General features: G+C 40.0%; 2 protein-coding genes across 4 annotated transcripts in view; one reads left to right on the top strand and one right to left on the bottom strand.

Annotated features, from left to right (window-relative positions):
* The window catches only part of LOC117586921 (E3 ubiquitin-protein ligase CBL-B-B), a 5267-nt gene extending 2467 nt beyond the window's left edge, over positions 1 to 2800 (top strand). Inside the window, exon 6 of the mRNA XM_034277276.1 lies at positions 1000 to 2800. Coding sequence (XP_034133167.1) covers positions 1000 to 2271 — 1272 coding nt within the window. The 3' untranslated portion in view covers positions 2272 to 2800. The remainder of the gene's footprint in view (positions 1 to 999) is intronic.
* Positions 1 to 14472, bottom strand: part of LOC117586920 (cold shock domain-containing protein E1) — a 24879-nt gene extending 10407 nt beyond the window's left edge. Inside the window, exons 1-10 of one of the 3 annotated variants that reach the window (XM_034277273.1) lie at positions 10619 to 10949; positions 10042 to 10559; positions 9572 to 9966; positions 9280 to 9487; positions 8758 to 9225; positions 8536 to 8689; positions 8304 to 8473; positions 7267 to 8241; positions 7034 to 7211; positions 6343 to 6966 (exon numbers count right to left, since the gene is read on the bottom strand). In XM_034277273.1, coding sequence (XP_034133164.1) covers positions 6950 to 6966; positions 7034 to 7211; positions 7267 to 8241; positions 8304 to 8473; positions 8536 to 8689; positions 8758 to 9225; positions 9280 to 9487; positions 9572 to 9966; positions 10042 to 10559; positions 10619 to 10655 — 3120 coding nt within the window. In that variant the 5' untranslated portion in view covers positions 10656 to 10949 and the 3' untranslated portion in view covers positions 6343 to 6949. Of the gene's footprint in view, positions 1 to 6342; positions 6967 to 7033; positions 7212 to 7266; positions 8242 to 8303; positions 8474 to 8535; positions 8690 to 8757; positions 9488 to 9571; positions 9967 to 10041; positions 10560 to 10618 lie in introns of those variants that run through there. The other 2 variants (XM_034277272.1, XM_034277275.1) reach the window with 2 other exon arrangements.

Genomic DNA, 14472 nt, shown 5'->3' with positions numbered 1-14472 from the left:
TAACTTTTGTTCTGTATTATCTTTTAGAGCTTCCTTCCCTCTTCTATCTACGCTCTTCATGCACACACCCCCTGGCAGTATTCCTTAGACTCATCTCTCCTCACGTATACATTTTTGCTCCGTTGTGTGTTTATTTCATATTAGTTTATTGTTTAATACTTCCAAAGATATATTTAGTTTTTAGTAGCGTGTTTTGTGCGTGTGTTTTATATGCTTCCGATCGGTTTCAATTTTATATATGTGTAAGCCCAAGGGCTGCCCTAAGACTGTAATTTATTATTAACAAAAACAAAACGAAAACGAAAACAAGGCTATACCGAAAGGAAGAGAGAGGCCAACCAACCAAGCAAGCAAGCAAGCAAACAATTGATTAATTTAGTTAGATTATTTAAATGAAACGAACAACAAAGTTTGTTTGGCATTCACTGTGGTCACAATTTTTGATAGCGATCCGTTGTTGGTGTTTTATTTCTTTATAGCTAGAACTGAAAGTATTAGCACTGAATTTTTACATTGAGAAAGAGTCGCCGTTCGGGCACTTCTCAATTAAAACTCATCCTTTGGCTCATTTCGTTAACCAATCCTAGACACAGTTCTGGGTATCACCATCAATATAATCGATAATGTTTATTTATGTAATACATCTAATGCAATTTTATACATACAATCATAGCCTTTAGTTTAGTTTTTCTTTTCTGATTTCCTTAATAAGTTTTAATGCTAAAAAGAAGAAAAACAAATAATTAAAAACAAACGAAAAAAATATATATAAACATTTTATGAATACTTAAATATTGGTTGCAATTGTGTTATGTTTTCATTTATTCTTTATCTCCTTCTCCTCCTTCACTCACTCTTCCTTTTGTTGTTGATTTTCTCCATTTTGTTCCGTTCTGCATGCACAGGTCTGCAGCCTGCTCCTGTTAGCGGCATGCCCTAGCCCCACCTGCCCACACAGAACTATCTGCCTAACTTAATACTCCGCCTACCCCACTCTAGGACATGGGCGACTTCAACATAGCCACCTCCTCGCTGCACGCTCTGAGCACCTCGGCAGCCGCTGGTGCCGCCGCGGAGAAGCACAGTCCGCACACATCGCCGCGTCTGGGTCGGCGCAGCACCACGCCCAGCCTGATGGCCGTGCAGAATGATCTCTATTCGGGCGGCAGCCCGGTGCTCAGCCTGCCCAGCTCCAGCGCCTCGTCCACATCATCGGCGGCAGCAGGAGCAGCAGCAGCAGCAGCAGGATCCTCCTCCACGCAGCCCCAGCCCTCGGCCCCGCCCGCCTCCGCTGTGCTGAGCAATGGCGGAGGCTCCGCCAGCACCAGCCAGAAGACGACGAACCGCATGAGCGCTCCGCTGATTGGCTCCTGCGTGACCAACTCCACGTACGGCCAGAAGCTGCCTGGAAAATCAGAGAACTCTGCGTCTAGCGGCAGCGGCAGTGACACCGCCTCCACCAGCTCGTATGCCATTCTGCAGAACCTGCAGGACTCCGCCTCAGGGCTGGGCAGCAACGCCTCCGCTGTGGTGGCACCTCCACTCCCACCGCGCAAGTCCTCGCCGGGTGTCGAGACGCCGGGCAAGGTGACTGCCACGCCCACCAGCAGCAAGAGCATCGACAACATTCAATGCAGCATGGACAACGTGCCGCCACAGACGACAGCGCCCCCGATTCCGCCGCATGTGACGGCCAGCGTGGACACCCTAGCGGAGGATCTGATGCGGCAGCAGCGCATAGCGACGAGCACCACCTCCCCAGTGTTGTCCCTGCTGGACGAGGACATCGTGGAGGTGGGGCCCGCTGAGACCATTAGCGGCGTGATCGATACCCGCCCCTTGGAGGCCCGTGGCCTGACCCTCACACGGCAGGATTCGGCCTCCTCGCACTACACACAGCTGTGCACCACCAGTACTGGCGGTTCGGCGGCGCTGGCCGCTGCCGCAACCCTGGCCAACGGCAAGAAGGCCACACCCAAGCAGGCAGTGAACCAGGCGACGACAGCGGCGGGGGCGACTGCAACTAATCCTCCCCAGCAACAGCAACAGCAGCAGCAGCAGACGCAACCGCTCCTCTATGCAAACGTGACGATCAATCAAAAAGACTGTGGCTCCGTGCCCTACGAGAACATCAATCTGGAGTATATAGCGCGACTGATGAATGCGGGATATTCGAAGGAGAATGCGATCACCGCTCTGGGGATATCGCGCAACAACATCGAGATGGCTGGCGACATACTGCGCGAGTTTGTCTCCAAGAATAGCGCCTAAGAGTGTGTCCCAAAAGTCAAGCAGGATTGACAGATTGATGCTTCAAAGGATAATGGATAATGGATGATAACAATATCGATCGAATGATATAAATGTCAATGCTGTTCCCAGGGCAAAGCAAACAAATCTAAATAGAAGTCTTAAGAAAAGGAAATTCCACATTAAACCCTCTCTCTCAATCATGGTGAATATTTAGGAGCACAAACAAACACACACACGCATACATACATATATACATATACATACATGTAGGTACGCTAAACTCACGCCCTGCCCAGCCCCACTATGGGGTAAGAATGCCTCCTCTCCCCCCGCCCACAAACTTGGCGTAGCCAGCACACCCACAAGCAATTCAAGTTTCCCCCAGTTCGATAAAGTTCCATTAAAAAAACCAACAAAAAAAAGAAAAGAAAACGAATAAAATCGAAACAAAAAGTTAAGCACCAAAAAGAAAAACCCCCCAAAAATGGATATCAAATATAGCTATGTACACGTATGGTTAAGACTATCTAACTTCTTCCTATTAAGAGACACAGAAAAAAACAAAACAAATACAATACTATAATATAAACAAAAAGAAAAGTTCTAGAAAGTATAAACGTTGCAGTTCTGGAAAGGAAAAACGACAAACTTGCCCACCCCCAAAAACACAAAAAAACAAATTAAAATTTTAAATTTTTCTCTGCTCTCTCCCACACTTTCTCTCTCTAGTATAGAAAGCAACAAAATACTATAATATAATCGTTTAAAGACAAAAAAAAACAGTATCGTGATGTAGTTCATCCTTCATGCTCTCGGTGAGCCCATCCTTGTATAAGTAGCGCCCTCATATCATCCCGAATGCAAGAGAAAACACCAAAATCCAAAGCAAAATGTCAACTTTGATGCAGTTGGATTGGATGCCGTAATAGCCTCGTTTAGGGGGCGCTTTGAACCGAACACCGCCAAACAACAAGAATACGAATCGAATATGCCTTCGGCGGCTGCCGCCTTTCTCCTGTAAAACCACTGAGCCTAAAAGCAAAAAACCCCTGAGTTTCCTCCCCCACTACCCCCAACAACAATGACGCCAAAGAATGAACTACAAGTGACAGCCCACGCTCCACGCTCCAGTCCCCCGGAACCCGGATGCACTATCAAAGTTTACCTCGATTTTTTATACAATGCTCGAAATGTTTTTTGTATTTGTAATTGTAATAGTATTTGTAATTTGTAAGTTCGAATCAATTAATTCAATTCCGTACACAAACAAAAGTCAAGTGAAAATTTCAAAAAAAAAAAAGAAAGGAAAAGAAATTCAATTTGTATTACGAAATCCCTTTTTACAGGCTTTATATATATGTATATCGTATATCGTAGTCGATCGATCGGTTTTTAAAAATTCAAATCAATTGTTCTAGCCCCCAAAAGCCTCGAACCTCGAAACAAATTACTCGTATATCTACTAACAAACTAAGCGATATTAGTATACAATATACACATACTTGTAGCATAGGAGACAAACCAAACAAAACAAAAATACAAATCGAATCGAATCAATGCAATACTCACTAATAGAGACAACAAACAAAACAAAAACAAACACTCGAATGCAAACAAAAACGTTAACTCGTAAGTAATTTGAACCCCTTCGAAGCAAAAACAAAACAGACAAGGAAAACAACCATACCCCCATATATATATATATTTAGTGAAGCGAAAAGATTTTGAATTTTTAGCAGCATAAGAACAAACACAAAACATATACAAAACATATAACTTCAAGCAAAAATATATACAACAGAGAATGGAGCAGAAAGCATAACCAGTAAGGAGGCAGTAAGAGACTCCGCGTGGAGATGGATGTATACCAGAGAGTCCACTGCTAAAAGGGAACGGGAACCGAAGCGGGATGTTAAGGAAACGTTGGAAATGATGATTACCATACCCATAGTCATGTCATGTCATGTAACCGAACAAATCTAAGCAGATATAAATTATTCTTATAAATAAAAAAAAACAAAGAAAAATAAAACCAAAAAAGAAACCAATCGAAAAGGATTTATAATATTTTTGTGGGTGAGGAAACTATCAGAAATTAGGTTTATAATCGGTTTTGTCTTGTTAGATTTAATTTTCAGACATGGAATGGTTCCTCGCATATTCTTTATTTATTTTCCAGATATTTAAAGTTAGTGGAACAAAAACACAATGTTTTAGGCTTTATTGAAATATGTATTTATTTTGTATTATATTACGTTTGTTTGTTTGTTGTTGTTGTATTATATATTTGACTTATATAGTTTGCGATTTTTTTTCGTATTCAAGCACATATTTTTCTCGTATTTTTTGTATCGTTTTCTTTTTTTGTTGTTTTTGTTACATTTTTTGTGAGTTTTTCGATTTTTTTGTTTGTTTGGTGTTTTTTGTTTGTTTTTGTATTTGTTTTGAAATGTTTTATGTTTTTCGTTTTTTGTTTATAATAAGGATTTAGTTACTGTGCTGTTCATTTCTTGCATTGCATTCATTATAAATGTCGAAACGCTCAGCCGCTGAAAAATCGAGTTCTAATTTTTGTTGTTGGGCTACCATGGCGTTTTGGCATTTCTCTCCCTCTCTTACGATCTTTTATTTCCGCTTTACTCTCTTTCTGTTTCTGTTTCTGTTTGCTGTTATCCCCCACCCGCCCCGTTGGTATATAAGGTATACCACATTGCGAGATATATATATATATATTCTCTATATATGTGTGTGGTGTATATGTGATCTGTAGATGCGTTATACAAGATTAAAGTTACTATTTTGTTTTGCTCTTTGTTCTGCTTTCTGTCTGTGTTTAGTGTTGCTTTTGTTGCTGTTATGCCCGAATACTTAAAGAGTATTGAGGCATAGACAATATTAGTTTTGTTTCTGTAGTTGTTGTTGGTTGTCTTGTTGTATATAACATGGCTATAATAGGACGTACTGATCCCAAATTTGTTTGTTAGCTTCTTAAATTGTGTCTGTTTTTTTTTATATCCGATACTCAAAGAGTATAGGAATATATTTGTTTGTGTCTGTGTGTTTGTGTTACATTATTTTTGTTGTTGTTTTTTTTTTAGTAATTGAAATTCATAATTTTCACAATATTTGCTCTTTGTTACTGACGACACGTTCATAAGGTTTTGGTTTCGTTAATATACTAATATATTTTTTAAAAATTATTTTTATAATCTTCATTAAATGGTTTTCAACAGATTTGGCGCAGCAAATTTTATTTGCTCTCTACATCTCGTCACACACAAAACTTGTTCGTAAGTTTCTAGCTCATTTAAATGTTTTTTTTTTTAAGTTTTAGTTGTTTTTATGTGATTTTTGTTTTGGATACAATACCCAACGAGTATATATGTATATGGTTTTTTTTCTTGTTGCTGATTTGTTTAAATAAATATCCTATAAAGTTAATTTTAATAAGTTAATGCAACCTGAATAGTCTGGATGCTATAAACAGAAAAACAGAATAGAAGAGGTGAAAGACGTTCCAAGCGAAAGTACAAAAAATAATCAACAAATAAAATAATTTTAGCAGCTATGTTTATGTATATGTAAAATATATATATAGATATATGTATATTTATATATATGTATGTATGTATGCTTGTATACAAATTAGACTTTTTGTTTAGCTATCATAAATACTTTCATTTCATTTTGCTTCGCTTCATTTCGTTATTATTGGGTAAGGTATTTATTGCTTTTGACAGTTTGGGATGGGGGGGTTGTTGGTGTTTCCGTTGCTGTGTTATTTGATAATAAATATAAATTGTTAACAGTTAAGCGTTGAAAGCATCGAAAGAACAGGAGGTGTTCGGTTGAAGGAGACAGAAGAATATAGAGCAAGATACAATTAGAAGCAGGAACTACTCTTATTTGCATTACATAGAGAGGAGCGTAGTTGTTGTTGCTGTTGTTGTTTTTGCCTTGTGTTTTTATACAAAATTCGAACGCGTTTAATGCGCGGATTTCGTTGCCATTCTACTCGTAGAATAATTACATTATTTTTGTTTAGATTATAATTCTCGTTTCATTTTGCTTTTTGGATTCATTTTGTTATTTTTAATTTTAAAATTAAACATCAAACTAGTTGAAAATAGTATACGTATACAAACGTTATGGTTGTTTCCATCTCATCTCAGACTCTCATCACTCAGGCAACTTTCAGAATTTCATTTTCATTTTTTCAGCCACAACACGAATTTTCTTTTGAGTTTGAGTTTCTCGTTTTGAGTTTAGAACAAAGCGTTACAATGGGTTTGGTTTTTGGAGGGGTTAGAGTGTTTTTGTTTAGTAATATTACAAATAGATTTCCATTTTCAGACACACAGGAAGAGAGGTTCGCTCTTCCCCCTGGATCTTAATAATTATTATATGTACGTGTACGCGTATTATCAATTATTATCGCTTCCAATAGTGTTTTGATTGCTCCTAGGGATTGATTATATTCAATATAAGTGTGTTGTGTGTGTGTTTATGGTTAGGTTTAACGACAAGTTCACGTTGCTGTTAGTTGGTTGATTGGTTGGTTGCTTGGTTGCCTGCTTGCTGCTTATGGCCTGGCTCCGTTCAAGTATACAAGTTTATAGCTGTATGTGGTAGTTGTCTTTGATTTGCATCTAATATTCCTGGCTTTGGAACATCATTTCATGTCACAATTAACTCTCTACTCCACCAAGTTGCCTGCAATGCAAATTAGTCAATAAGTCAATAAATCATCTATAAAAGTTCCACAATGATTAATGCCCACCTGGAATGCGTGGATGGCGCGCTAGTACAGAGAAACCCTTGCCTTGTGGCCCCTTGGGTGCACGTATGAGTATCAGGCGTGGCACCGTATCATCGCCATTTAGCTTAAGGCGCGAGATCAATCGATCCGGACGATCGTTTATTTTCACAACATTGCAAGCCGAAGATTTTCCATTGCGCTGATAAATAATACATAAATTAGCTATAAATTACATTAAAAATCCAACGACTTACCTGATTGGTGACCACCGAGAACTCCACAGTATCGCCTGGATGCAGGGCCACAGTGTTGCCCTGGACTTCGGACATGTGAAAGAAGAGTTTCTTGCCATCCTCCACCTCAAAGTTGAGAAAACCAAACTGTCCCTTGATGGAATCCACTGTGGCACGTTTCTTCAGCCTTACCGCATTCACATCTGCCGCCCGTCCGCTCTCATCGATGCGGAAGCTGACGAGGTCTCCCTTCTGCAATAGATCCCGCTTGTTCACCAGACTGGTGATGCCGAACTCGTGCTGCGAGATGATTGTGGTGCGCTGCTCGTCGAGTATCTCAATGAGGCCAGCGTACTCCTGCTGATCGGGATTGATGCAACGCAGGGGACGCGCCACCACTCCATTGTGCACGGTTTCCAGCACCGACGGCTGCGGTATGGAGTTCTTGGGCAGCATCCGCACATTCTCAGCTGGCAGGCAATTGCCCGAAACGGAAGTGTTGCCATTGGGTGCGAGGGTATACTCGACCTCCTGGCCAAGTTCTAGCCAATTGGGATTGCCCAGATAGTTGCTAAAGTGAAAGAAGACCTCCTCGTCGTGCGAGAGGGTCTCGATGAATCCAAAGTTCTCCTTCATGACGGCTATGAAGCCGCGGTACACCTGCCCACCCTCGGTGCCGGCCAGATTGTTATTCTCCAGCTTAAAGTCATCCATGTTGGCCTGATTGCTGCTGCTGCCCACGCTGCTAATGCTGCCCCCGGGGCTGCCATGCATCACATAGCCATTCTGCAGCGAAGCGGTCGAGCTGCTGCCACTGATGCCATTCGTAAGCGACATCTGATCGGTTTGAGTGAGGCTGGCAGTTGCCGCCGCCTGGGCAGCAGCCTGTTGATTGATCAATTGCTGTTGCGCCTGCTGCTGTTGCTGTTGCAGTTGCTGTTGCTGCAGCGAAATTTGCTGTACATTGACGGCTATATACTCCTTGTTACGTTTGACCTGTCAGAATAAATCAAATCATTGAAGTTTGAATGGAAATCAGGGAGGGAGACAATACTTACAATGTAAATATCGAAGCGTACACGCTCCCCAATCCTTGGTGGTTTTTCGCAGTCTTTAAGAAAATACATTATAGTCTTTTTAACATCGCCACTTTCGTAGGTAATCACACCGCCCTCGAAGCGATCTTGAGATTTAATAGGGCTCTTGGGCGCCTCACGTGTCACGCAGCCTGCAAAGAGTAGGGAAATGTAAATTAAATGAATATAAAATGGGAAAATGCTGTAAGTGTACCCTCAATATTGCTGGCCATCAGTGTCTCGAATTCCACAGAGTTGGGCGGCAAATGCTTAATGCGTATGGCCTGCAAACGCGAATTGTTATAGGCCAAGCCAGGCTCCTGTATGACAGTGAACTCCACCTCATCATTGACATCGATTTCGCGGCTCTAAATATATCAAAAATTCATTATAATCAAATGTAACGGTTAGTGATTAAACTTTATTCCATTCATACCGTATCCAACACTTCGGTAAAGTGGAAAAATAAACGCACTTGACGCTCCACGCAGCGCAAAAAGCCAAAGCCCTCCTTAAGCGAGGCAATGGTGCCTTGCTCTCGCTTCTCACCGGACACCTTAAAGGTCTCGTCCAGCAGGGCAATGGAGGTGGCACGCTGCAGCTGATCTCGCCTGTCGGTGGCCAACAGGAACTGCACCCAATCCCCGTGGCGCAGCGTAAAGTCACCCTTCTGATCCTTGTCCCCAAACGGCACCTCCACCTCGGAGTAATCCAGGGCGCGATAACGTATGCGTCCCGGCAGCGGATCGTTGTTCTGACGCACCGGATTGTTGCGATCGAGGGACTTTAGAACTTGTCCCTTGTAAACGGTGCTGTCCACATCCTCAAAGATTACGGAACCGGGCGGCAGGCGCGTAATGTTGCACGCAAACTCACGTCCCTGCGGCGGCACAGTGGCAGATTGCTGTAGGAGTAGGGATAAGTTTTGTGTCTTTAAATATGTATGCTGCCTACTTACGCTTCGTGTTTGAATGGTGAACTCGACATCATCGCCTGGACGCAGCTCAACATTGCCCTCGGCCTCGGAGAAGTGAAAGAATATCTCCTTGACCACATCAGCGCGTTCGATGAAGCCAAACGATTCCTTCATGGAGCAAACCACTCCACGATATTTGACCGGCATGGCCGGATTCTCTAGGCGTATATGGCAGGCGCCCAGGTTGCCTCTGTTAGATCAAATATAAACAAAAAAACAGAGAGAGTGTGATTACTTTTATCCTGTTTGCTGCTTTCTCTAGCGCTTTTCTCACCTTTGGTTCGTTGCAATTTGAAAGCTGACCTTATCGCCAGCACGCAAGTTGACATTGCCTTCGACATCGTCTTTGGTATAAGGTAGAAAGAAACATTCGCCACGATTCTCATAGCTGATACGACCCGTGGTCTCGCTGGAGCTGAGCACATTGTTGGCACTGTCCGTGCGCAATTCGGTGGTCACTGTGCCGGTGACACGCTCCTCGGACAGCACAACCTCTGGGGCTATCTTCGATACTTGACTAGCGATCGGCTTGCCGGTGCGACGATCATAGGTCATCTCAAACTCAACGGGATCGCCGATCTTCAGATGATCAATGTTGCCGCTAAACTGCGAAAAGTGAAAGAACAAACGCGCCTGACGCTCGCAGCACTGAATGAATCCATAAGAGTGCTGTTGGGGGGAGATAGAACATGGGAGGGCAGACATTAGAAAGTGCAAATAGAGTGAAAGTTTTTAAATACTCACCAATAGCTTCTCAATGATTCCGGTCTCCCGTGTGGTCTGATTGGGATCCGCAGCTGCGGCCGATGAACTGCTCGACGAGCCAAAGATTGAGGATGAACTGCCAGCCCCATTGGTCAGCACACTGTTCGATGTGAAGACACCAATCTGTGGTACATCGGGCACTTCAGTCGAATCAAACATTCCAATGCTGGCATGTTGTTGTTGTTGCTGCTGCTGCTGTTGCTGTTGTTGTTGCTGCTGCTGGAGAAGCTGTTGCTGATGTTGCTGCTGCTGTTGTTGTTGTTGTTGTTGTTGTTGTTGCTGCTGCTGTTGTTGTTGTTGATGTTGCTGCTGCTGTTGAAGATGATGCATGGACTGCTGCTGCTGAGGCGATGGACCCTGCGGCGGTTGAGGCTGCAGGCCCAAAGTGGTGGAGTCAAGCGTAAATGTTCCAATGGTAGGGAAAGTTGTGGGTATACCCAAATTGCGAATGGCATTTATATTGAAATAACCATCGCATGGCAAGTTTTCGTAGATCTCTGTAAGGAAGAGAGAAAATCAGCTTCAAATTTATATTTCACCCAAAAAAGAAACTCACCTTCGCCTGTGCGATAAACCTTCGATTGCGTATTCATGCTGAATTGATTGATTGATCGATTGATTCGATATGAGGAAAAAAAGTAGAACAAATGCTGATAAGAGGACTAGCAAGACGACGACTGGCGCACTGACTGGGTGCCTTACGTTGATGATCTTTTTAGGATGATAAAACACCCCGAGAAGTCCGTGTGACGAGAACGATGGAACGATGAAGAGAGCGCGCGGCGACGATTGGGTCCAAAAAGTGGCCCACAAAAGGAAAAACTAAAACTGTTTTTGTGTTTTATTGTTTGTTGTTTTTGTTATTTTTGTATCCTTATTCTTTTCGATTTTTAGTGTAATTGTTATTTATCAAAGAGGAAAAAAGAACTAAGCAATAAATACGTATTTGTTTTGTTCGTTTTTTCTTATTTTTGTTTGTTTTGTTTTTTAAATCTTTTTGTTTAATGTTTTTGTTTTTTGTGTATATATATTTTGGCTAAACACTGGCACAAGAGGCACTGAAATTCCTTGTCTTCGAAGTTAATAAAAGTTTTTGTCTTTTACCACACAGAAAAAATTGCTATTCTTTCTTTTGGTTTTTCTTGGTTTGTTGGTTTGTTGTGTTTTGTGTGTTTCCTGGTTGTGTTTTTGTTTGTTTTGTAAAAAATGCCGACAAATATTGTAACGTTGTAGTTTCTGGTTATCCTTTTGGTAGTTGTGGTTGCTCCTTCTCCTTACTCTCTCCTCTTTATCTTCACTGCTTCCTTGATGAATCGCTCCTTGTTGTGTGTTTTATGTGTGTTTTCGGGGGTACTTCAAAATATGGTTCTTGTTCGTGGTCTACGATGAAAATGCATTTCCTTTTCCAGCTTCAGCTGCTGCGCCGTTGATTTCAGTGTTTTTTGTTTGTTGTATTTAAGAATTGAATTTGAATTATTTTATTTGAATTTTATTGCATTTTTTGTTGATTTTTTATCGGTTGATTTTTTTGTAATATTGGTATATTTTTTTATATTTTAGTTTTACTAGAAAAATACACTGGGAATACTTTTACTTTTCGGTTAGATTAGGTTTTGTTTGTTTGATATTTGAATATTTTGTGTTTTTTTTTGTTTTTGCTTTTGTTTTTGGGAAGTGATTATAATTGTTCTTTCTATATAATGTACATAATATATATATATATATATGTATGTATATAATATATATTTGTAGGCAATCGTTGTGGTTTATAGGAAGTAGTAGTGATTTATTAATATATTTGCTTTTCGGTTTCACGGTTTCCCTTAATTCTTGAGTGATTCTGGAGCTGGATTTGGCCCTAGATTGTAGTGTGTGTGGGCTGGGCGCTATTCGACGACGACGACTGTGGGTGGAGGGGCGGACGATGGGGGCTGGCTGCTTTCACGTTGATTGCTTGTGTGACGGCTGTGGCAGCTTCTAGGGTTTGCAAGCTTCTCCTCTCGACTTCCTTTTCTTCTTCTTCAATACTCCTCCTCCTTCTGCTAGTCTGTTTATTTTTGTTAAATCTTTTCGCTGTACGTTGCTATTACTTTTCGGTTGCACAATTTGTATGATTTGTTACTGCAGTTGTTCTTGCTATTGCTGTTTCATTTACTATTCACTAAGCAAAAATTACGGGGCTTTTACGGCTTTAGAATATAGATATATATTTATGTCGATATATGTATGTAGATACTCCCATACAGCGGAGAGGTTCGTTCTTCTCTGATCATTTACTATGGTTGTTTGAAATCTTAGCGACTACGATTTTTATTTGTGGTTTATTTGTTTAAATAATAATATTTTTTTTTTTTTGAATGCGTTTTGAAGTCTTTTTTTATAACCTAGGGTTTTTATTTTGCTTGTTTTGTTGTTGGTTGGTTGGTTTTTGTTTTTGTTTTTCACTTATTCTTTCGGTTTTTTTGCTTACTAGATTTAAGCTTAGTTTAATAGTTTATATAATATAATATAATATATAATATACTATAGTATATATGTATCGAAGTCCTTTAAGATATCACGAATTTGTTTCAATGTTTTTTTATCTTTTCATTTGCATTTGCTCTTAAGTGTAAAGTTGTTGTTGGTTTAAGATATTCTCTCTCTCTCTCTCTCTCTTCGTTCGCTCTCCTTTTTCAGCTTTCGCTCCTTTGCTATTGTTAAAAATTACAGTTATTTCCCTTTCATTCCGTTAGAGATTTTTTTTGTGGTTTTTTCTTGTTCTTTTTTTCTTTTTGTTTAAATTTATAAATTTACAGTAATTATCACAGAGTTGTTAAATCTTTCTTTGAATTTGTTTTGTTTTTTGTTTTTTTTGTTTTGTTTTTCTTTACTTTCCTTTGTTGCAGTTGCTTTTTGTTGTTGCTGTTGTTGTTTTAGACTTTTAACATTTCTCACTAGGTACACTTATAAAAAAATTCAACTGAAAAACTAGTAAAAAACCATGTTTTGTTGTAAAATAAAAACGGTTGTTGTTGATTTTTTTTGGGAGGGCACAAGGCCGGCACAGTTTTGTTGTCCTCAGTTTTCTTTCTATATTTTTCCGTGTTTTCTTTTCGCTCGGTTTATGTACAAAAAAAATGTGTTGGCTAAGTTTTTCGTTTATGTTTTAACGGTTTTGTTTTGTTTTTGCGTTTATTTGCATAGATGTACTAGGGTTTCATTCTCATTCTCCTTCTTCTTCGTGTTTTGTTGTGGTGTAAAACGGTACTTAAAACTTATAGAATTCTTGTAGATTTTTGGTTTTAATGTTTTTTTTTTTTTGCTTTATTGTTACCGTTATGTAGTAGATTCCTTTTGTTTTATGCTTTTGCTATTCACACATTTTTGCGGCACAATTGTTGCTTTATCGTTTATTTTGCTTTGCTCCTTCTTCCTTTAGTTATTTCGTGCTCCTGGCTACTTTTCTCTGGCTCTCTTCCTATCCGGCTCTCTTGCGCGCACACACTGTCCTCGGCCCGATGGGCTTATACCGTTATCTAGGCTTAAAGGCTAGAAGTTTCTGTTTTCTTTTGTATTTCAATAATTTAAGATTGATGTTGCGTTTAACTTAAATTGTTTATTTGTTTTGTTATAGTTTTGTTTTACTCCCGGTTATTTTTGTACTTTAAAACATTAATTCAGTTGTTTGTTGGTTGGTGTTCTTTTGTTGTTTTTGTTGTTGCTGCTGCTTCTGTAGCTTCCTTTTGTGGTTGGCTTAATGTTAAATAATTAGCAAATTGAATTCACTTTGACTTAACAGAAAAATTCGTAATTAAATTAAAGCTTTTTGCAGGAAATTAAATGAGGAATTTTGGGATTGATGTTGATTTTGCTTTTAGAAAGTTTCTTTTTTCACGTGTTGTTTGCCTTTTACTGTTATTCGAGTTCTTGAGACGTTCACAGAACGTCTGCCGGTTTTTATCCTACCTCTAGGTTTTTCCGTTGGTTTTTCAGTGCTTGCCGTTTTTTGCTTTTGCTTTCGCTTCCTCTTTTTATCAATTTCTTTTTAGTTTTGCGTTTGTTGTTGGTTTTTATGTGTTTTTTTGTTGGTGCTTTTGAGTATTGACGAGTTAATTTCACAGCGTTTACAATTTGTTTGGTTTTGTTGTTTTTTGTTGGTTTTTTATTTGTTTTATTTGAAAGTCTTCCGTTTCAAGCTTGGCTTGTTGTTTTTTGTTGTATTTTTTTGTTTTATTTGCGCAGTCGCTTTGTCTCCCTCTCACCTACGGGACGCAGGCCTCACGGACGTCCCACTAACTGGTAGGTTCTCGGCGTTCCCTCTGTGTTTTCTCTCTTTCTTTGCAAAGGAAAGCAAACATTAACTAAAGAAACCAAAAAGTTGATGGCAGAAGTTTTGCTTTTGCCCTCGTTGACTTTTTTGAGCTTTTT

The sequence above is a fragment of the Drosophila guanche genome, unplaced genomic scaffold, assembly GCF_900245975.1.
Source record: "Drosophila guanche unplaced genomic scaffold, DGUA_6, whole genome shotgun sequence".
In the NCBI taxonomy this organism is placed as follows: Eukaryota; Metazoa; Arthropoda; class Insecta; order Diptera; family Drosophilidae; genus Drosophila; species Drosophila guanche.
The sequence above is the reverse complement of the archived record's forward strand: the minus strand, read 5'-3'. Positions and strand labels throughout refer to the sequence as shown.